Source organism: Sceloporus occidentalis, unplaced genomic scaffold (genome assembly GCF_023333645.1).
Source record: "Sceloporus occidentalis isolate IW3139 unplaced genomic scaffold, rSceOcc1.0.p SCAF_6, whole genome shotgun sequence".
NCBI classification, from domain to species: domain Eukaryota; kingdom Metazoa; phylum Chordata; class Lepidosauria; order Squamata; family Phrynosomatidae; genus Sceloporus; species Sceloporus occidentalis.
Genome location: NW_028316986.1, coordinates 27,586,150 through 27,610,848, shown reverse-complemented (window position 1 = coordinate 27,610,848; position 24,699 = coordinate 27,586,150). Strand labels below are relative to the sequence as shown.

Here is a 24,699-nt window from a genome sequence, read left to right as displayed (position 1 = left end):
CAAAGTACTATAGCCTCAATTTGATCATCTTGGTTTCTAAGGAAATTTCTGGCTTTATTTGCTCAAGGACCCATTTGTTGATCTTTTGTTTGTCATAGCTGCTCCTGCAAAATACATAAATAAATAAATACTTTTTAAAAATGCCCTCAAGCATGCTCCATACCTAGGAGGTAAGGGGACAATTTCACTGTGTTTTTGTTTTTGTTTTTGTTTTTAAAGGCCTCTCCTGGGCCTAAATTGGCTCAGGGAAGTCTCAAAATGAGGTATAAATGCAACCCATGCCAAAGTTTCAGTTTCTTAGTTTTCCTCCAGCACATTCAAGGATCTGGACACTGGTCCGACACTTTGCAGTGCCAGCTGACTCTGACAACATGGAGAAACAGAGCGGAGTATCATCAGCTTATTGGTGGCACTCAAACTGAGGAATCCCAGTGATTTCATATAGATATTAAACTGCACACAGGATGGGATAGCACCTGTGGCAGCACTCAACATGATAGCCAGAGGAATGAGTTTCCCAGTGCCATTGTCTGGAACCAGTTTGGTAGATAGGAATGAGATGACAATAATACTGTGCCAGCACTGCTTGCCTTGCCTGAAAGTGTTAAAAGTCACAGATGCCGTGCCAAAAAGGAGTGGGTGCGGAGCAGCCCTATTCAATCTCCATTCCTGAAGTGCCATACTTTTTCTTTTGAAGTGTACTTGGAATGAGCAGGACCTTTGTTCTCTTGCAACAGTCTGTCACTTTGAGGAAAAGGCTTTTGTTCCAAGGGGCTGGGGCACTTGATGCTCTTAATCTTACCCAGACTTTGGACTGGTTGCTCAGGTTTATTTTTAAACCAGAGATTAATGACACTAACCTGAGGTATTTCACCATCTCAAGGTATTCTTCCTGCCTCCTTCCAGCTGCAGCAAGTAAGAGGGATGAGACAGAGCTGAGTGAAAATGGTTGACAAAGACAGTAAGGAGATCTCTGTTGAGATGAGTGAGAAAGAAGGTTTTGAGAACAATGGGTTCGTTCAGAGTGAGGAGGTGGAGGAAATGGAGGCTGATGCCGTCAGCCGAGAAGCCATGCCAAAACTGTGTGCTGTTGGCTTGGATTTAGGACCTATGCAAGAGGTAACTCTACGGCCTTATGCTGGCATGCCCAAAGAGGTCCTCCTTCAATTTTCAACTCAAGCACGCTATCGAGTTACCAGAGAGATACTTTTTTGGTTGATCATTGCTGCTTCTCTGGTGCTTTTGGCTGCTACAGTGGCAATCATTGTCATGTCCCCCAAATGCCTTGGCTGGTGGCAAGCCAGCCCCATCTACCAGATCTATCCTCGGTCATTTAAGGACACCAACAAGGATGGAAATGGTGATCTCAAAGGTGAGTGCATGCAACATTTCTGTGGTAGAGAAAGTAATTCAGGATGAAGCCAAGTTGGTAGTATTGCCCAATAGAAAATGTTTTTAAAGAAACGGTATTTTTGTAGTTGTGTTGTTGAAATACAGGGCAGATGCCTGTGAGATAAGGACATTCATCCAATATGGGACCTTGCAGGAGAGGAGATCTTTAATGGTAATCTGGAAAAGTTTCCTATCAGATTGTTGATCAGTAACAGCCATTATCAAATGGTACATTGAAAGTCATGACATTTGGGAACCATGTGGAAAGTGATGACTTGACCAGCTGTTTGATATGGGGCACATTGTAAGCACCGAGTTACTTTGCCTTTACTGTGGCTCCATCATTATTGTCTAATGTCCAATTGGCATATATTTAAATTAATTTACATGCATTAAAACTAATGGCATACATTAAATTTAAATAACACAATTATTATAATGTTTCAGTCATAGTGGAAGAATGAAAGCTATTTATGGACTACACTACTTCTTATATCCTACTCAGAGACCCTCTTTTATCAGAAGCTGAAGAAGTAGGAGAAGGCCTTCTTCATGGTGGCAGCCAGGCTGTAGTGTAGTGCATGCACACACACACACACACACACACACACACACGGATGGCTCCTCCTTCTTATTCTTATTTAGCAATAAATTAAAACAGGGATCCTTTCACACTACACAGTTATAGCCCTATGATTCCACTTTAACAGCCATGGTTCTGTCCTTTGGAATCCCATGATTTATAGTTGAGGGACGGGTATTAAGAAATCTTAGCAAGAGAGCTCTAGAGCCTCACCAAACCACAAACCTCAGGATTTCATAGGATGTAGCCATACAGATAAATGTACTGTGTGAAAGGGCTCCAGACTTATTTTAAAAAACCAACAGCATTGAGGGTAGCATTTTGGTAGGTACTTTAGGGTTGGCTCCTGATGTTTCACACAGCTACTATGCAGCAGTCCATATTTTGGAAATGCTGGATACCAACATTTTAAATAAATTAATAATGATGAAGAATGTTGTTGTGTGCCTTCAAGTAATTTCCAACTTATGATGACCCTAAGGCGAAGCTATTATGGGGTTTTCTTGGCAAGATTTGTTCAGAGGAGGTTTGCCATTGCTTTCCCCTGAGGCTGAGAGAGTGTAACTTGCCCAAGGTCACACAGTGGGTTTCATGGCTGAGCTGGGAATTAAACTCTGATCTCCAGAGTGACAGTGCAACATTCAAACCACTATGCCATGCTGGCCATATACTCAAAGTATTCAAACATGGACACAGCTCACCTTTAGGTGACCATGCAAAAAAGGGAGTGATCACTAAATGCAACAATAATTTGCATAAAATGTTCATAACATTGACATGCTGTGAATGAAATGTGTAGGTGCGCATTTTAGCAGCAGTGACAATAATTTAAATATTTCACTATTGTGGGAAGGACTGATACCACTTGACTAGTGTACCTGCTCTGTCTCCTGTCTGGCTGCCTACACTCAGTCTGCCACGAAGGGGCAACTTCAAAATCCTGCCACTCCCATCATATCTTTAAAGTGGGTTTGGACTCAGCAGTCCTCAAAGTAGAGGACTACCCTTTTTAATGGAGGACACATGGCCACTGTACATCACCCCAAAGCTTTCAGCATGTCCTTTTCTGGAATGTCAGCTCAACCTCATAGCTACCAGGCAAGAATAGACAACAGCATCAAAGCCACTTGCTCAGCCAGAACATTGGTATCAGGCTATGAAAAATATGCACCAGCTCTGATTGAGAAAGGATAAAAAGTCATTTGGGAACCGGCAGAGTAATCAAGATGGTCACAGGGGAAAAGATGATCATAAACATACAAGCAGTTTACCTAACAGAAAATAGAAATCTGTACGTTCACCCTGAAATTATTACCTATTTGCATCTTATACATATTCCAAGTTAATGTTCCTTGAAATTAAAAGTTCTAGAAAGTTATTTCTAGATGAAGGAAACTGGATGCCTATTCTCAGGTAACACTGTTGTCTAAATCCTATTAGTCCTGACTACAGTAGGGCAATTTAATCAATTGGATTTAAGTACATGTTGACTCACCATTCAGCTGTTGCTTTAGTTGGAACTAAACAGATATCCTTCTTCTTGGATATAATCCAAACATGGGAGCCTGCACGGGACTAAACATCAACAAACTGCACATGATTAAAAGTCCATCACAGTCTTTAGTTGACTTCAATTCATTAATAATACACTCTTCTCCATCAAGTTCAGGGCAGTGTAAAGGGCTCTCTTTCCTGCTTATTTCGTCCTCATAGTGACCCATTATGCTTTATAGGTAAACTGGGTAAGAAAAAGTAAGTTTCTGAAGGTCATCCCAACGAAGCGTCATAATGATTGAAGAACTGGAACATGGCTGCTGCCTGTTTAGTCCCACATCATCATCATCATCATCATCATCATCATCATCATTTCATATCCTGCCTTTCTCCCAAAATTGGGATTCAAAACACAATACAGCTAAAAACATACAAAAAGTGAACATTAAAATAGGATTAAACTTTTGACAAGACAGTGGGCCCTGCTATCCACTGGCATTTGATTCCCGGGCCGTCACACACACACACACCCCGAACCCATTGTTAACAATGGAGTAAAATGGTGTCCCTTATAAAATGGCAAAATCAAGTTTTGCCTTTGGGAACTTTTTTGGAAAAATTTCAAGCTGTGGGTGGTAGAATCTGTCGATCTGGAATCCTTGGATACTGAGGGCCAACTGTCGTCATCATCATCATCATCATCATCATCATCATCATCATCATCATCATCAATTTATTTATATAGTGCCAAACAAGGTGCTTTACAAATAAAAAAGCAACAAAACATTAAAATATAAATTTATATTTTATATGAGATAATATTTATTATATCTTGTATTAAAACATTAAAACGATTCATAACTACACTTAAAAAGGTAAAATACCATTACACGATAAAATGGTATTAAAACAGTTCATTCTAAGACAATACAGCACCCACAGCCCTTAAAAAAAAAACTTACTGTTTTAAAAGCCTGTCTGAACAAAAGCTTTTAGCGTATTGATGGAAAGATGATAAGGGGGGACCCATTCTGGCCTCCCAGGAAAGGAAGTCTAGGGGCAGCTACTGAGAAGATCCTGTCTTGTGTCCCCATCAGTCATGCTTGTGACAGTGCTGGGATTGCGAGAAGAACCTTTCCTAACTAACTCAGAGCCCAGGTTGGCTCATATAGGCTAGATAGCATGGACTGAGCCATAGACCTGAACATTGGCCTTCATAGTACATCCATTTGTACCATGGTTAAAGAAAATGTATATCCTCCCATCCCTTGTTTCTCTAACCAGGTATCCAAGAAAAACTGGATTATGTCCAGTATCTCAACATAAAAACAATTTGGATCACATCTTTTTACAAATCTGCTCTGCAAGACTTTGGATATGGAATAGAGGATTTCCAAGACATAGATCCAATATTTGGCACAATGAAGGATTTTGAGATCCTGGTTGCAGCGATCCATGACAAAGGTTGGCTTTGCTATCATGGGACAGTGCCTCTTTTCAGAGCTTGTGTGTGTGTATGTGTTGGAATGGTGTTACCTGAGTTCCAGATGAGCCCATTTTCTAATTATGTTTCCATAATGTAAGAAGAACCTCATGATACAGATTTTGATCCAAAGGCACCCTACCATGAGTGGAAATTAGTTTTCCTCTTATTGATGGGCAAGGATGTAGAAGGATTCATAGCTTCCACCAGTAGTTTATCTAAAGTTTCCTCCCTCACAACCTGTGTCATCTCTAAAGATTCCCATACCCTCAAGATCAGCTTTCCTAAGGGTGCAAATGGAAGGAGGAGATTGGGAAATATTCTTTCTGCCTATAATTACTTATATCTAAGCTATAAGTTTATTTTTTTAAATAATGTGTAGGGTCTTTTCTGTATACACAGTTATAGTGTTATGATTCCACTTTAATTGTCATGGCAACATCCTAAGGAATCCTGGGATTTACAGTTTAAAGATGGCGCATTTAGAAGTGTCAGCCGGACCACTCTAGTGCATTACCAACTACAAATGCTAGGATTCCACAGAGTGCAGACATGACAGATGAAGTGGAATCATAATGCTATAATTGGGTAGTGTGAAACAGACCTTGGTTGCTAGAAAACTGTGTTGTTTTACATGCACTTAACCCCATTTGTCTTCAGAGATTGGATCTTCACAGATCCTTTTAATAGGTTGCTTAGCCATTCTTTGTAACAATGCTTAATATTTACAGCATTTTCCTCTAAGTAGGTTCAACTGCTTTGTATGGATTAGCAAAATAATCTTTACAATAAACCCCTTGGATAAGTAAACATAATTTGTTCTTGTACATGTCTTTTAAAAAAAAATAACCTATGTCTCTTTGAAGAACAGTACATATGCATGTTGTTTGACTTGCTGTTTTCTATATCTTGACATGTAAGGTATAAAAGTGATAATGGACCTAATCCCAAACCACACTAGTGACAAACACAAGTGGTTCCAGCTCAGTCGCAACCGGACTGGAAAGTACACCGATTATTACATCTGGCATGACTGTGCCCATGTCAATGGGAAAACTATACCACCAAATAACTGGGTGAGTGCAGAATTCTGGTTTTGTGCAGAAATGGAATAATATGTGATTGTGGTGTAAAGGATATAGGTTTGCATCATTGTGGAAGCAAACTATGCCAACATTTCCCCTCCTGGTGTCTTCCAGATACATTTGGACAACAAACTCCATCATCCCAGACAACATCCCTGCTGGGTTGGTGATGGGAAATGCAGTCCAAATACATTTGGATTATTAATACATTTGGACTTATGGTGGGAAAAGGAAATTTGTAAATAGCTCTCTCTGGCATAACTCCTGATTATGTTAGCATTAGTGTCTTTATGGCCAATGGAAAAAGAGACATCTGGTACCTCATTGAGAAACTATTCCCTGATATTCAAGGGTATCCAAAGGCTTTTGGATGCAGCTCCATCTCTTGCAGGGATGTACATGCAGTCATGCAACTACTCCTGCATACCCAGGGCAATAGATGCTACTGTTCCTAGAAAAAAACACCAGCTGTTCTTAGGTTCCCATATACTTATATGGGGAAATAAAGTCTGTCAGATAGACTTTATCTGCCTGGATTCTTAAATTCTCAGAAGGGGGCCTTCTTTCATGTCTGATGGGGACACAAAATAAGGCAGCACTAGGGGTCCTTTCCCACCTTGTGTCTGGTGGACCACACCAGTGTGCTTCAGTATTCCTGAAGTGACATGATATCACTTCTAAACACCATTTTGACCAAACTTTGGGCAATTTTTTAAAATTCAGTGTTTTGGGGAGGTTTGAAGGATTTTGGAAGGTCAGAGGAAGGACACCATTGTGGTATGGGCACATTTTAGGTGGTTTTGGTGCAAAAAATAAAATAAAATAAATACATCCAAAAACCACCCTGAATTTTTCCACATGTTTTCTTAGAAGCTGGAAGTCTAGAATGACACCCCCCCCCCCCCCAATTGCTGTTATTCCATCGGCACACATACATTTTAGAAATTCTGACAGACGTTTGAGAACTTAACGTTTTTGTGGTAGTGTTTTAAACTGTACTATGTGTGTGTGTATGTGTGTGGCTTTATTAGATTTAAAGCAGTAGCAGTAAAATCTTTAAAAAAATAATTACACTATTTTAAAAGTGTTTTCAAATTATTTTAATAGTTTTTTTAATGTTAAAACTATCAATAAACTATCAATAACATTAAAAACTATTAAAACATTTTATTTAAAAATAATTTAACCTTTTGGCTTCTTTAATGGTACGCTTGTTTTAATTTGTAAGCACAGTCATGGCTGTGTGAAAAAGAAAGGGACGATGATGATGATGGTGATGGTGATGGTGATGATATGCTGGTTAAACTATGCTCCACCAATATAACTATTGGTTTTTAATCTCTTATCTGCTTCAAGGGCAGATCTTTTGGGTGTGGCATGGACTGAGCATGAAACTCAGCCTTTGCCTGCAGGGTGTGTTTTGTGTTGTCATTTTCTAGTTCACTTAGGGCTCCTGCTTGAAAAGAAAACAGGAATTGTAAAGTTTTCAAGCAATCAAGTAACACTCATAAATAATAAGAATGAAGTCTTTGTTTTTTAGTATAGGCACAGCAACACTAAATAGCTAATAAATGGACTTGTCATAGGTACAGAATGAATGAATATCAAGCGCTAATGACAGACAGTCAGGAAAATAATATGTTAGATCTACTTGTGTTGTCTATTAGCATAAAAGGTGCAGTCTTAATTAGGAGCTTAGCTTTTGCAAAGGGTCTCTGCTTTGATTCTAGAAGCTTAGCTTTGCCAGTTGCACTTTAGATATGCCTAGCTAGGGGACATGAATGCAGTAATTACATATCAGTTTGTTTTGTGTCTAGCCATCCAATTATTACTAAGCACAAAATCCATATATAGGTAAAAGAACCTAAATCATAAAAAACACATTAAACTAGTTACTACTGAGTATAGGCATGTGAAGCTTGCTACTGCTAACAAAACCCCTGGGAGATCAAGGAGGGTGTCTTCTGTGTTGTTTGTCTGGCTGTCCGAACATAGTTGAATGCTGCCTAACTATGTACCTTCTCTCCTGGCCACTAAGTGATGGATTGGAGATGGAGGTATGGGATGACTCAGTCTGTAGCAAAAAAGGAACATGCGTAGGCGTAATTTTCAATTATTCCTGCATATATTCCAAATAGGATTCTGGCCATAGTGGAATTTCACTACGCAACAGAAATATTTATGCAAGGAGTATTTACTCTTTAAATGTAAAGTGCGTTAAACAACATTACTGTAAAAACAAAATTTTAATTGCAACCATGCATCCTTCAAGAGCTGTACCTTGTTCCTAAAATCAGGAACATGCCGTATTCCATTATTTCCAAGACCAGTTTATCATCCCTTAAGAGCATGATCATACGCATGATCCAAACAAACACATTTAGGATCAGTTAGTTACTCAGTAACAGCATTTCAGATCTCCTGCCGTTGTTGATCTGTGAGTGTTCCTGAGTAAAAAAGGCAGTGAAGTTGGGCTTCTTGTGAAATATTTGACCCTCTAAAACATGTGTACATTCACTAAGTGGCTTGTTTACTAAAGCATTAACTGGTGTTGCTTTTTCTCCTACTTAGCTTGATTTTAATCCTTTCTGAGTCTGCCTTCCTTGCTGACTTTTGTCCTGTCTCTGTACAAACCTGTTGGCAGGAGAGGACACTCTTCACATGACTGGTTTGTTCTGAGATTCTCCCTTGTTCCACTGGCATCCCACCCCAGGCGCCTTCTCATCACAGCTGTCTCCTCTCCTTGCCAACCATGACATCAGAATAAAACAAACCAATTCATTGTTAGATTATTTGTGCCTGTTCCTATCACATAAAAGATGTCAGAAACTGGTTTTACTAGAATGAACATTCTTTCTTTGCCACTTTTTAATGTGAGATTGGAACAGTTTGAGAAAAGCCTGCCTATCTTTTGCAAAGCCTTGTCCCATTTTGCCAGGCAGTCCCTTTCATTTGTTGCAAAACGCAAACTGCGATTTCAGCAAATAAATAACCTCCCCGCCCTATTGTTTTATTTTTAGCATTTGATCCTGTAGAGGAACTATATTTTGCAAAATGAGCTTTCATAAATTGCTTCGTATTTTGCAACACAAATTATTTGGGTTTTGTTTTGATCTTCATTTGGACAAATGAAAGAAAGGTAAATTTCATTTTTCTTTTGTCCATTCTGAATGGTTTCTTTTGATTATAGTTTTGGTTATAGTTTTCGGAGCTTATATCAGGAGAAACATCAAATCTGTGTCCGCAGACAGGAAACTGTCTGTTACTGAATAAAGCTTGGATAAGTAAATTTTTGGATCACACTGTCTATAACCCAACAGTTACTCCATTCCTCTTCTCAAGGGGAGGGGACATTTTTGTTTGAGGAAAGGGTTCAATGAAGAGCAAGATCGAATGCTGAGTGACATGACATGAACAATGAACACTAGGGTTGGCGTCACCCAGTGTGGGTTATTCATGGTGTCACCCACATTGACCTTCCATATCACACCGTACAGAATCCTTAGTAATGTTTCTGTATTAATGTTCCCTATAAATCGTAACTCCCATATATCACTGGATGTAATGGCAATAGTTGTGCCACAAACAATCGGTAAAATTAAAATGCTATTTTTGAATTACAATATCATACGCACAGCCTAAATGTATTTACATGTAGATAGTTTCATGTGGTTAAAGTGACATTTTGGTAAGATGTCATGTTTTTAAAGAAAATTTAAAAATTTAGGAAGACACTCTTCTAGAACATGGCCACATAGCCTGAAAACCCCACAAAAAAACTAAAAATTTAAAAAGATTTTTTTAATTTAAAAATATAAATATATAAATAAATAAATTTTAAAAATCCAGCATTTTGAAGGGATTGAGGTGAACACCACAGCCTGTTTCTGCCCAAAGACAGATATTTGGAGAGCATTGATGTCACACACACACACACACACACACACACACCCCTTAGGGTGTCACCTAGTGTGTTCTGCATCCCCTGCACATTGCTTGTGATGTCCCTGGATATGATCCCCATTATGAGACTGACTGGAATTTGTAGTGGTCTGAGCTTGTAATGGAATGAAGATTCCCAGACAGTAGGATTCATGATGGTGTCTGTGCGTGCACACACGCATGCACACACCTCAAGCTATCTGACAAGTTATGGCAACCCCATGAATTTCATATAGTTTTCTTATTCAAGGAATACTCAGTTGTGATTTTGCCAGTTCCTTCCACTGAAATATAGCCCACTGCACCTGGTATTCATTGGTGATCCCTCATCCAAGCATTAGCCAGAGCTGATCCTGCTTTGCTTCCAGGATCCAACATAATCTGGTGCCTTTAAGACATTTAGGCACGGACTGGAGTAATATTCAAAATTTCCTCAGTTCAAAATTCATCACTGTTTCATGTGGAGATAGATAAGCACACATGATGACATCACAGCATAGCCAACTATCCATATGATAGGTGGAAAGTTTCAGCTGCCCATGTGGTGTCCATTTTTGCTTGTAGCTTAATTGTTTTCTTCTATCTTTAATTAACAATTAGTAATTGGAAAAAGACAATTCATGTAACATATATTAATGGAGTGTGTAGGCTGAGAAAGCTTATCTCTGTGTTGAGCATTCTAACAATGATAATTCTGAGTAATTTGATAAAAGGAGATATTGTGCTTATTGTACAACCAGGTGAGCATAAGGGGAAATTCCAGTTGGCAATATGACGATGTGAGAAAACAATGCTACTTCCATCAGTTTGGAAAAGAACAGCCAGATTTAAACTTGCGTAACCCAAATGTTCAAGAAGAAATTCATGTGAGTACCAGTGGAATTCTTCTCACTAAGAAATTTAAACAGTCCTCTTATCAGGCAATATGATTTGATTCAGCTGTTATACTAACTACTAATTGGGTGAGGAATAGTGAGCATTTATCACCAGTTTTATTAGTAACACTACATCTATGTTGTTTTCGCTAACATCACCTAAGTCAGGGATGGAGCAAGAAGTCAGTAATTTAGAAATGTATAGTAGAATGGGGTAAAAACGAACTAAGTTATGACATCTCTTTGGTACAGCAGGCAAAGCTGAATGTTAGAGTATTCTTCCATGAGAAAGACAGCTGAATGGCCTTTACTCTGTTCTCATCCTTCTTGATTTGTCTGCAGCCTTCAACACTGTTGATCACTGTCTCCTGATTGACATACTCTCTGACCTTGGGTTCTCAGACTCTGTTCTCGACTGGTTTAGATCTTACTTGTCTGGCCGATCTTTTGCAGTAGTTACAGGGGGTCAGACTTCTTCTCCTGTTCCCTTATCTGTTGGAGTTCCCCAGGGCTCTGTTCTGGGTCCCCTTCTGTTTTCTCTCTACACACTGTCCTTAGGTAAACTCATTAGCTCTTTTGGTTTTTCCTACCATCTGTATGCTGATGACACCCAGCTGTATTTTTCTGCCCCTGACCTTTCTCCAAGGCTTGAACAGCAAGACTCGTCTTGCCTTACTGCTGTCTCGCAGTGGATGTGCCATCGGCGTTTGAAGCTCAACATGTCCAAGACGGAGCTTCTTGTCTTTCCTCCTAAGCCCACCCTTCAACACTCCTTTTCTGTGTCTGTGGACAACATTTCTATTCAACCAGTCCAGCAAGCCTGCAGTCTTGGTTTCATCTTTGATTCTTCTCTGTCATGTATCCCTCAGATCCAGACCACAGCCAAGGCTTGTAGATTCTTTTTGTACAATATAGCCAAAATCCGACCATATCTCTCCGCGTCTACTGCCGAGATCCTGGTCCATGCCCTAGTGATCTCACGACTTGATTACTGTAACGTCCTCCTGGCTGGGCTTCCTCTTTCTCACCTCCATCCTTTAATCTCTGTCTAGCATTCAGCTGCACGCATTATCACTTCCACCCCCCGCTCTGACCACATCTCTCCTGTGTTGGCATCCCTTCACTGGCTCCCCCTCCCTTTCCGTATTCAGTATAAGCTCCTGCTGTCGACGTTTAAAGCCCTCCATGGGCTGGCCCCTCCTTACTTATCAGACCTTATTTCTGCTCACCTTCCCACTAAGGCCCTCTGTTCTGGTAGTCAAGGTCTGCTGTCCCAGCCCAGGATTTCCTCTGCCCCATCTCGGATTCGCCCCTTTTCACTTGCTGCCCCTCACTCCTGGAACCTTCTTCCCTCGCGAGCAAGGGCCATCACTTCTTTAACCAGCTTCAAAACAGAGTTGAAGACCATCCTGTTCAGAGAAGCGTTCCCAGGCATTGCATAATTGTCGCTTACTATTTGATGTTCTTTTGATGCCTGTTTTATTGAACCATTTCCTCTATTGCTATGTACTTTATATGTATTAGCCTACTAGCCCCACCACCTTTTCCTTCTCCTTTTATGTCATGTCTTTTTAGATTGTAAGCCTGAGGGCAGAGAACCGTCTAATTAAAAAGATTGTATGTACAGCGCTGTATAAATTTACAACGCTTTATAAATAAAGGTTAATAATAATAATAATAAGTATGTACTAACAAGCATCAACGCTATATGGCATTATGTGTAGAACCCTGGACCAACTTAAAGCTCAAAACTGCAGCATCACTTTGTGATGTTTGAATGGCATATATGAAGTATGCTCTGTTTAAACCATTTAGAAATAAGCAAATGCCTTTTTTCTTTCTTTTTTATGTTTAGGATGTTATTAGGTTTTGGCTTGGCAAAGGCATTGATGGATTTAGTATTAACACTGTTAAATTCCTTCTGGAAGCAACACATCTGAGAGATGAGCCTCAAGTGAATAAATCCCAAAATCCGGTAACAGTTTTTTCTGTTTTGTCTTCCTGCAAGAGATGGAGGGGGGGGGGAGTAAGGGTCTCTTTCACATGCCAGTGGTAGTAGAATATTTTTGATTGGTGTTGCAGTTGTCAGACTTGTGGCTAGCATATATGTGTATTTGTAGTAAGTGTGGCGTAAGTGATCTGAGTGTTGGATTATGACTCTGGAGACCAAGGTTTGAATCCATTCAAAACCCACTGGGTGATCTGGGGCAAGGCACACTTGCTCAACTGAATGCAAAGGCAAACCTCCTCTGAACAATCTTGCCAAGAAAATCCCACAATAGATTTGCCTTAGGGCTGCTACAGGTAGGAAATTACTTGAATGGACACAACAAGAGCTGCAATAATAACAAGTTTATCGAAGTGGATTCAGTGCTTAGAGTCAAAGCATCAGGACTTTTTGATTAGTGGGAATACTAAAGAGTGGATTCTTTATGCTAGCCTATGACACTATTTAGATCAGTGAGCAGCAACAGTGTGTGTGTAAGGTGAGCAGGGACAACAGCAGAGAAAACCATGATAAAAAAAAAGCCTTGCCAGCTCCCAAGCATCCATTATCACTATTGTTGTTGTTAACTGCTCTTGAGTCAACCAGAACCCATGGCAACCCTGTGATGAGACATCTACATGATCCCCTATCCACCTCTCTGTTTAGGTCCTGCAGTCTTAGGCCCATAACCTCCTTGACTGAGTCTAACCATCTGGTGTTTGGTCTTCCTCTCTTTCTGCTACCCTCTACTTTTCTTGGCTTTATTGTCTTTTCTGAATAAATGAGTCATTCCTTCCCTGCACCTGGTGTCACACAGTATGGGGGTGTGTGTGTGCTTCTGGGGCAACATATGCTACCCCCCCCCCGTGCTGCCCAGTCCTTTTTCTGATAAGCGAAAGGATGAGATGATGTGTGAGGGGAGAGTGTGGGATCATGCAGGAGCATGGGGACAGCACAGAGGGGATGGCATGGGGGATGAGGGCCCAACTTGGTTTCACCTCTCTTCTAGGGTGTCACCTGATGTGGGCTGCATCACCACACACCCTCCTAGTGATGCCAATTATGCCTTCTCATAATGTGGCCAAAATATGACAGCCTCAGCTTGATTATCTTGGCTTCCAGGTAGATTTCAGGCTTGATCTGTTAAAGGACCCACCTGTTTGTCTTCTTGGCTATCCATGGTATCCTCAGCACTTTTCTCCAGCAAGACATCTCAAATGAATTGATTTTCTTTTTATACACTTTCTTCATAGTCCAGCTCCTGCATCCATACATGGTGATGTGGAATACATTGACTTGGACAATTCTAACTTCAGCGCTCAGTTGTATGTCTTTACATTTTAAGGTCTTGTCTAATTCTTTCATAGCTGCTCTTCCCATTCCTAATCTTCCTCTGATTTCTTGACTGCAGTCTCTGTTCTGATCAATATTTGATCCAAGGTACAGGAAATCAATCTAATCTCTGCCACAGCACTGCTGCCTATTTTGTCATCACTACTTACATTGACATAGTTATGCTGGCCAATATCATCTGCCACTGTTAAAGATTAGAGCCTGCCTGTTTGTTCAGTACTGATGTCCACGAATTTGGAAACCCAAGTGACCAAGCCGGTGGACTCTAAGGTTCCTGGCAGATACAGATTGACTTAGAAATGGCAATGAACTTGCAAATTCCTCAAATAAAGCTATCAGATGGAGGAAACATAGCTGTTTCACCATCTCCATAAGTTTCTTTGTTTCTTCTGATCTGAGCTATAATCCACAAAGTAGCTGGTGTGTGTGTGTGTGTATTTTCCCAACACCGCTATATTGTAGTGAGCTATCCCTGTTGCAATGCAAGTTATTTGGGTTTGGCTTGTTTTTATGTGGGCAATCAAAACCCATTTCTTGTTGGTGGAGATGAAAACTGTTAGAACTACTTTGTTGATATGGAGAAACACAATTGCCTACATGCCTTCTCTTAAGGACATAGGCAGGCCAACTGTCCAGATGCGTCCCTGAACTGCTAAATATCCACATATGATTACATTATTGGGGACAATATGATCATTAATAAAAACAGTTCTAACCAGTCAGTTTTTGGAAATAATGTTCCAAGCACTGACTTCAACATTCTGCTTATATCTGTTTATGGATGGGAGACAGTGGAAACTACAATTAGTCAAAGGATTAATAGATCTCCTGTTGCTTTTCAAGGACAGCATCACAGCCTATTCAGAATTGTACCATGACTATACTACGACCCAGGTTGGCATGCATGATATAATCCGCAGCTTCCGGCATACCATGGATAAGTTCAGCAGTGAGCCCGGAAGATACAGGTAGTAACACTATGATATCCTCATCTATCAAAGCTCTTCCACAAGAGTCTGGAGTTCTTATGACATAGTTCCTTGAGTTTTGCCAGTTGTTGCCAGTTGCTGTTGCCTCGACATTCACTTGTTCCATTTTTGGGTGGGTGTGTTTGTAGCAATTTCTTTGACCTGTGCTAGGGCTCCTCAAGGTTGTTTTTTTACACTAGAACTTGGTTTGCTAAGGTGGTCTTATGATCTCAAGAGCAAATTTGTCTCAATCTATCTGTCTGTCTGTCTATCTATCTGTTGGTTAGTTATAGAGTTACATTGCCATTTCATAGACGCACTGTGGCACTATAACTCAGAAATAAACAAAGCACACGAACTAATAAAAGAGGACAAAAGGAGAAGGAAACATATTGTCCCCATATGTTTTGTAATTACAAAAGCACACACGCTCAAGAATAGGACTAAAATGTTTCATGGGTACTGGGATTTGCCAGAAAATTGTCTGGAACAATAGACATGTTATTTTGGTATGATTTAAAAACCTCAGAACTACAGCAACAAAGATAGCAACTTGCTGACACATTTGCCCCATTAAGGCTGAAAATGCTGGTGCAAAAAGTCCTGGACTCAAACTTATTCTTGAAAACAATCACCATCACACTTCTCTACAATCATGCTATTATGTTGCTTTGGAGAATGATGATCCTAGTTTACTCTTCCACACCACCTCACTAATCCTGCATTTTGCCCATGTATGCCCTATCCAGTACATGTATACCTTTATATTTATATTTATATATTATTTAAAATGATAAAATAAAATAAAATAAAAAGGAAACGAAAATTAAGTAAAAGGAATCTCAGTCTGCTTGGGAATAGTGAGGGGAAGGGAGAGGAAGAAAATCACATTTACTCTCTCGGCATAACTGCCAGAATGTAGGCTCTGCAGTGGAAGAGACAGTAGTGGAAAAGCTGTGATACTGGGAGCCACTGATGGGTTTTTCCTGTCGGTAAAAAGGTGTGCTTCACCAATGCCTTTGTGCACTAACGACCATCATTAAAAGTGGACCTGCAACTTCATTTCCATACACAAAAGGGTTTGTAATTTGAATTGACATCCTCACATACCAATGGCATATATATGTTTGTGCCTGTCATCCACTCCACCAAATGCATCTGAGGAAGTAGACTGAAGTCTACGAAAGCTCATGCTGCCAATTTCTTTCTTTCAATTAGTCTCAAAGGTGCTACAAGATCTCTCTACATACTGATTAAAATTCAAAGCAGCAACAGGAGAGACACAATGTCACATCATAAGTACTAGTCAAAGACATTATTGTCCTGCTGTAATTGTGATTTACCACCCTTGTGTGATAAAGTCCTAAGACAGTTGAATCCAAGTAGACCACAAGTTGAACATGAGCCAATAGTGCGATGTGGCAGCTAAAAAGACCAATGCGATTTTACGCTGCATCAATAGAAGTATAGTGTCTAGATCAAGGGAAGTAATAGTGCCACTCTATTCTGCTCTGATCAGGTCCAAGCTGGAATATTGTGTTCAATTCTGGGCACCACAATTCAAAAAGGATGTTGAGAAACTGGAGCGTATCCAAAGGAGAGCAACTAAAATGGTGAAGGGCCTAGAAACAATGCCCTATGAGGAATGACTAAGGGAGCTGGGGATGTTTAGCCTGGAGAAGAGAAGGTTAAGGGGTGATATGATAGCCCTGTTTATATATTTGAAGGGATGTCATATTGAGGAGGGAGCAAGCTTGTTTTCTGCTGCTCCAGAGAACAGGACCCTGAACAATGGATGCATGCTACAGGAAAAGAGATTCCACCTCAACATTAGGAAGAACTTCCTGTCAGTAAGGGCTGTCCGACAGTGGAACACACTCCCTCGGAATGTAGTGGAATCTCCTTCCCTGGAGGTCTTTAAACAGAGGCTTGATGACCATCTGTCAGGGATGCTTTGATTGAGATTTCCTGCATGGAAGAATGGGGTTGGACTGGATGGCCCTTGTGGTCTCTTCCAACTCTATTATTCTATGATTCTATGATCAGTATATAAGATGAAAAAAAGTCTTGGGAAGAGAAGGGGAATTATGTCATGACAGTACCTTGCCATGTAACATTAAAACACTTACCAGGATTCAAAGTGAGAGTAGATAAAGAACTGCTATTCTGAACTATTCCTGAAGTGGGTTTCTTTTTTGCTATACAAAATGAATGGCAATTTTCTAAACATAGTTTTTTGTGGTTTTTTCGGGCTATGTGGCCATGTTCTAGAAGATTTTCTTCCTGATGTTTTGCCAGCATTTGTAGCTGGCATCTTCAGAGAATGCTTCAGAGAATAGCATTCTCTGAAGATGCCAGCCACAGATGCTGGCAAAACATCAGGAAGAAAATCTTCTAGAACATGGCTACATAGCCCGAAAAACCACAAAAAACTATGGATGCCGGCCATGAAAGCCTTCGACTTCACAATTTTCTAAACAATTGGTTTAAAAAACCCCACACAATTCAAATTTGTCCTCTTTTGAAGGTTTATGGGCACAGAAGCCGATGACCATGACATCAAGAGGACTATGAAATATTATGGGACATCTTTTATTCAAGAAGCAGACTTTCCTTTTAACCTCCACCTCATGAACATGCAAGAAATCTCGGGAAATGCTATTTTTGAAATGGTAGCTTTGTGGATGAAGAATATGCCACAAGGGAAATGGCCAAACTGGGCGGTAAGCATTTGATCTCAATGCTCTTGTCTTTTTACTGCTTGCAGAACCATCTTTTGCAACCTCAACAGGCAAACAATTGCACACAGATCTATGGAGAAGTAACTTTACTGAGTTAAATAGAACTTTTTTTTGTAGGTAACTGTATATTGAACACTCACCTAGGAATGCATCTTATTGAACTTAGTGAGAAATACTTCTGATGCCTAAATACATATATATAGGGGATCCTACATATCAGTGGACTGGTGGTCCACAGATTTAGCCACCCATGGATTGCCACTCCCCATATTATTCAACAGCAGTGCATGAACATGGCTGTGCTGACATGTCCATCACCATTGAATAATATGGGGCCTGACCATTCTAATTTGTTGCCATCCTCAGGGCCCCCCCTGAAACTGAACCTCCAAAGATGGGAAGGGTCCACTGTATAGGATTTTTTCCACATTTGTATTCTGCCTAACCTGCAAATTGCTGATGGCAGCACAGATGGAATGATTAACCCTCTTTAAAAAAAAATCACAACAATTTTGCAAGATAGGTAAAGTTGGCAAGCAGTGAGTGGCCCAACATTATCCACTGAAATAGGAATTTGTACCTTGTTGTACACTAACTGGTTGATGGGTGGGTGGGTTGGTGAGGTTCAAAAACACCCTTAAATACTTTCCTGGGGAAATAGAGTCAGTCATATGATTTCCAAAACTATGGACCAAGCAATGAAAGGAACATGATAATCCTTCAATAGAGCAAGATCCCAAAAAGTTTTTAAATGATGAGAACTGTGTTTGTCTGCTTGTGCTCCTTTTTCAGCCTTTGTGTAATAAATGAGGAATCCTGCTGTTTGAATTTAATATTTTGTTGCACATAGGTTTTTAGTTTTGATAATTAGACTTCATCTGACAAGACTGTTCCTTTGTGTTTAGTGACCTCAGAACAATTTATTTCCTCTACTCTGCATGGAGCACAATCTCTTTTAGCGGAAAGCAATATTAAACCAGTTTATTGTGAATATTGAGCGGTGTGATTAAAAAGCATGTAAGCACTCAGTCAATATAATAAAATTGTGAATGAGACTTTTCCACAGGGGGTATAATCTAGCCAAGTACTTTATCATATAGGCCATTTTTCAAAACAATGCTTACCTCTCTGGAAATACTAACTTCATTAATTTAAAAACCATAAGTTGCATAATGCTACAAATAAAAATATGCTATATTCTACATGGCGTTAATCAGACATTTTGTTGCATAGAAAAGCAAACAAACAAACAAACAAAACAAGATAATGTTGTATGTTTTATGTATGCTTTTACTTTAAAAAGTAAGACTAAATCTTAAGAAAATAACAAAACCAGTCATCATACCAAAATTTGATCACTATTGCAACAGAATTTATTGACAATATAAGGAACAGATTTGCACTACTAAGTACAATAGATCAGGAACTAGAAGAACTATGGTCAGAAGCAAGGGACATAATAAAAAAAGAATGCAGACAGACACAGTAGTCAAAAAGAAAGAGAAGAAACCATGGATAACAGATAAAACGCTACAAACAGTAAAAGAAAGAAGAAGCAAAAGAAAGGAGAGACAGGAACAAACTCAGAATCATGAATGCTACAGTTCAACAAATGGTCAAAAAGATACTACAATGATCAATGCAGAGCAATAGATGACAACAACAAAAAGTGCAGAACAAGGGATCTATTCCACAAGATCAGAGAAATCAAAGGGAAATTCAAACCAAGGACCCAGGATACTGTTTTTGAAAGGGCGATTGCTGCTCACACAATGAGGCAATCCATGGTAACTATGCCAACAGGGCTTTTCAGCTTTGCGGTAGTATTGTGAATCTGGGTTTATGCCACGAGGGAGGTTTTGCCCCTAATAGATGACTGCTACTAGAAGCAATATAGTTTTGCTAGTGGTCTAAAAGCACTAGCAGAAGAATTAGTGCAAGCAAACATCTAGTGTAGTGACACTGTAATGTGTGGTAAATGTGGCTTGTGCAATAAAATAAAATACTGGAATGGATACATGTGAATGCATGAAAATGGGGTTTCTAGAAAAGGTAGAAGGTTTGTGCTCGCCGAAAGACACCACTGGATACTTACTTTCATTTTAGGTTGGAGGCCTCAACAGTGTACGTGTCTCCTCTCGAGTTGGGAAGGAATACACAAATGTGATAAATATGCTGCTTCTAACCCTTCCTGGAACACCTACAACCTATTATGGTGAAGAAATCGGGATGGAAGATATCACATCAGAAACAGTAAGTTAAACATTCTGAAACTCCAGCTCCACAATGTGTCACTGCAGAGTGAAAAAACTCATACTGAAAAGAATCATACTTTCTCTGTATCTAGAAAATCTTCCTATGATGTGGAAAATCTGACATCTCTTTAATCTGAATTCCCCATTATTTTAATACACTTTGCAAATATGTAATACCCTTTCAAACTCTTTAATTATGTTAGTTTTCATGATCCTATGAACATCTGTTGTATCATAAAATACTCTGTTGTATAAAGTGATATTCTTATTTCCTATGTACTAAGCACCATCTGAGAGTGCGAGGAGGCTTACGTTCATCACACTATCTCTGTGTAGTCGCTAGGGACCGAGTCAGGAGATGTAGGTGCTTTCGTGTATTGCAAGTGCACAGGAGGCTTTTGAGGCCAGTGCTGTCATGAACTGATGACCACATCAATCTTTGTTGGTCTCTTAACTGCTGAGGCAGTAGCACATTAAGGAAAGATGGCTGTAGCAGATTAACACTCTGGCAGGAATATAATGAACTGCTGCAGTAGCATGAATTAAATGTTTATTGGAAGAAATTACCTTTCATGACCTTGAATAAAAGGGTGAGGGGGCATTTAGGAAGGTATTGATCAGAATGGAGACTGCAGCCAAGAAATCAGAAGAAGACTGGGATTGGGTAGAGTAGCTATGAAAGAACTGGACAAGATCATAAAATGTAAAGACTTAACTCTGCACACTAAAGTAGGATAGTCCAAGCCATTGTATTTCCCATCATCACATATGGATGTAAAAGCTGGAGAGGGGAAAAAAGCAGATAGGAAAAAAAATCATTTGAGTTGTGATGCTAGAGAAGAGAACTGAGAATACCATAGATGGCCAAGAAGACAAACAAATGGGTTCTGGAACAAAACAAATCTGGAACTCTCTTTGGAAACTAAGGCCGAAAACAGATAGCCCCGAAGGAGCAGCTTGCTGCCACCCCTTTGCTTGCCAGTTTGGGGCTGTGGCAACCACACGGCACATGCCCAACTCGGCATTTTCCCAGTGCAAATATCTGGGGAAAAGGTGCCTTTGCTGCAGTGGCAGTGGTTTGTCTGGGTTTCTGCAGCATGGTGTGTATAAACACTGCACTGCAGAAATGCCATGAAGCTGCTGCACATGTGGCCAGCCATGCAGCTTCCCAGCAGTGTGAGGGCATGCTACTGTCTGAATGCCACACCCTCATGCTGCTGGGAAGCCGGCTCTTTTTGCCGGTAATTCAAGCCCAATGATCACTAAATTGAGGCTCTTGTACTTTGACACATCATGAGGAAAAATGAATCATTAGAAAAGACGATGCTAGGAAAGGTGGAAGGCAGTAGGAGAGAAAGAGCACACACTAGATAGTTAGACACAATTAAAGAGACCACAGGTCTGCAAGACCTGAGCAGAGGTAGAGGACAGGGAGTCTTGGAGATGTCTCAGCCACAGGGTCACTATGAGTCAAAGTCGACTCAAGGGCTGCTATCAACAATGAACAATAGTGAGCATGTCTTGGGAGGAGAGTGTAAATGTGTAGAGTGCTAAGTGACAGAGTTGGTTGCAAATTCTGGTTGTAGGTCTTTAGCTTTAATGGGAATTCATGAGTGTTCGTTGATTTACCAACGTGGTTGTATTTAGACATGGAGCTTGTTAAGTCATAGACTTAAGTCTATGAAAGATTATACTACAACTTCTTTCGCTCAGTTAGTCTCAAAGGTGCTACAAGAGCCCTTTGAAAAGTAATAGGAGTAGAATACTTTTCAAACACTATAGTCTAAATCCTATTTTTATTCCGCACTAGAGTAGAGGAATGACTAGAGTAACCTCACTGAATCATGGAGATTTATTTATGGGTTGATTCACCACTCAACAACTGATTCAATACGTCTATTCTCGTTAAGACAATCCAGTAGGGTTGGGTCCAAAATTATTAATGAAATGAATTGCCTTTAAAAATGTAATGCTCTGGCATTTGCAAGTTTGGCAGACATGGCAGTAGTTAAGGATTCTTGTAACAGCCATGCTGATATTCTGTTTGATACTGAATGTAGTGCCTTCTCTTTTAGGCAGCCTTTCCTGAAAAGTCACCCATGCAGTGGGATGACGGCCATCATGCTGGCTTTACTGAGGGCAATTCAACCTGGCTTCCTATAAATCCTGACTATCCAAATGTGAATGTGCATGTAAGTATGGCTGAAGCAAATTCAAATGTACTAAAAAGTTAAAATATTGGCTGGTGTCCTGTTTGACAGCTACAATGGAGATTATCACACAGATGATAAGGACAGGAGCAAAGCGGATTGCTCCTGTCCTTATCCCATCCTATTTGCTCAACTGGGGGAAAGATTATTACACACTGCACACTTATCCTGTTCTTCTCCTGTCAATGAAGTGTAATGGACCCATCATTTAGTATTAACAGAAATAAGCATGTGGTGTGTGATCATCTTTCCTCTGATTGTGTGAATAGGATAGGATAAGGATGGGAGCAATCTGTTTTACACCCATCCTTATCCTCCGTGTGATAACCTTCAATGTTCTAAATTAGACTTATGACTGTGTAACTGTAAAACCGACTCAAGGGCAGCTAACAACAACAAAGGATTTCCTATTCCCATTTATGATTCTGGTGCCATTGACATAATCATAAACGTCCCTGAAAACCTTGTTAAAAGCCAGCCAGCTATTCCATTTGATGGAGTCCTGTGGTTCTGGCAACTATAGCATACTGCAAAATGACATGACCAGTTCCTTCCCACCAGTGAATGACTCCGTGGGGTCGTCTCACAACTTTTCATTACACTGTCATTCACTGGCAGAAGGGGATTGGTCACATCATCCTGCAGCACCCCACAGAACTCTGTTGCTTGGAACAGCTGACTGGTTTTTAAGGTGTATTTGAAGGACTGAATCAAGAGATGGAGCATATCTATGCCTCTGATACAGGATCTTGGCCATTATTTTCTTTTTCATTTTCAATGTAGTTCTTGATGGTGGTGATCATACTGTACCATCAGTGTATATTGTATCTTGGAGTTACAGCAGCATTTTATGTTCTCAAGCCACTTACATCTAAAACATACAGTGATGACATAACAGAAGGAAGGACTGACAAATGTAGGGATGGAAGAATGTAGACAATGTCATTATATATGTTTACAGAAAGGTAAATTTTCAGGAGAGATTTGAGCTTGTGGCAGAAGTGCCCAAGCATGCATGTTTGGAGAGTTAACTGCATACATGAGAAGCGGGCAAGGAAGAAAGTACAGAGCTTGGATTGGTGTAGTGTTAGAAGACTGGTGATCTGACAAGCAGGAGTATGTTTTTAGGATACAGTACAAGAAATAACTGAATGTAACATATTGCAGGTTCAGCGGAGTCAATCAAATTCTACTCTGAATTTGTATCGAGAGCTCAATTTGCTTCGTACCAACGAACTTCCCATTCAGAGGGGATGGATGTGTTATATTTGGAACGACAGTGATGTCTTTGTGTATGTGAGAGAACTGGACGGGTTGGACCAAGTGTTTATGATGGTCCTGAATTTTGGACAGGAGACCACCACAGATCTGCAAGCTTTGGTTCTTGAACTTCCATCAAAAGTTATTATAAAGCTAAGCACCAACTCAAACAACAATGGTAAAGATGTAAATGCAAAATCAATCAAAACTGGTAAGGGTGAAGGACTGATTTTGGAATACAGGACAAGCAAGGCAGTCCACAAGATGGAAACTTTCACAGATAAGTGTTTTGTTGCAGAAAAGGCATGCTATTCCAGTGCCTTCAATCTACTCTACATGTACTGCTAAGTGCCAGTGTCTGTTTATTCCACAGTTCATGAAGAGACAACCATCCATGAATTTTCAGAAGGACTGATAGTATGTCAGAAGGCTTCAGTATGTTTTATTATCATTCTAGTGTATGCCAACTGATGATAGATTTGTTACTCAGCAATTTCAGTGACAGACCCTGTAACATATTCCTGCTCATTTAATTGTAGCAGGTCATAAGCACAGTCAGTCTGCAGCCCCACTTTTCCAATTCACAGAAAATATCTCTCATCAGAAATAATTTCCTGCTTTGAGCAGCAGGATGGATTAGATGACCTCCACAATCCTTTCCAGCTTTAAAATTATGTGTTTTTGCCATAGTTCAGAAAAATTCATTAAAGATGATTTATTACTCCCCATTTACTTAAATCTTCCAAAATGATTTACACATTCATAATTTTAACATCATATGGCAATAAAGTTATTTCTGAGTATATTACTTACTACTTTAATCATTCCTTTGCAATATATTACTTATTACTTTAATCATTCCTTGGCATTTTTAGCAATTTTAAGTTTCCATTTTTAATTTTTTTAAAACAATTGAACAAACTCATCAACAAACATTAGTAATGTTTCTTCAGTATTTTAACAGTAATGGAGACATAGCCTTTAGCAACATAAATCTAGTCTATCGGCACTAACACAAATATTTCCAAGCTCTGATTTCTACCCTTCACATGTCCTAGACTTCATCTTCTG

The 24,699-nt window shown here is 39.8% G+C and overlaps 1 protein-coding gene across 1 annotated transcript; it reads left to right on the top strand.

Annotated features, from left to right (window-relative positions):
* The first annotated feature begins 928 nt into the window (after positions 1–928).
* Positions 929–24,406, top strand: LOC149310548 (amino acid transporter heavy chain SLC3A1-like). The gene is made up of 10 exons (XM_089528311.1): positions 929–1,372; positions 4,754–4,933; positions 5,874–6,028; positions 10,720–10,845; positions 12,710–12,829; positions 15,038–15,162; positions 17,690–17,885; positions 20,010–20,156; positions 22,234–22,350; positions 23,536–24,406. The coding sequence occupies exons 1-10, from the start codon at positions 946–948 to the stop codon at positions 23,974–23,976; spliced, it is 2,034 nt and encodes a 677-aa protein (XP_089384437.1). The 5' UTR covers positions 929–945; the 3' UTR covers positions 23,977–24,406.
* The last annotated feature ends 293 nt before the right edge of the window (positions 24,407–24,699 follow it).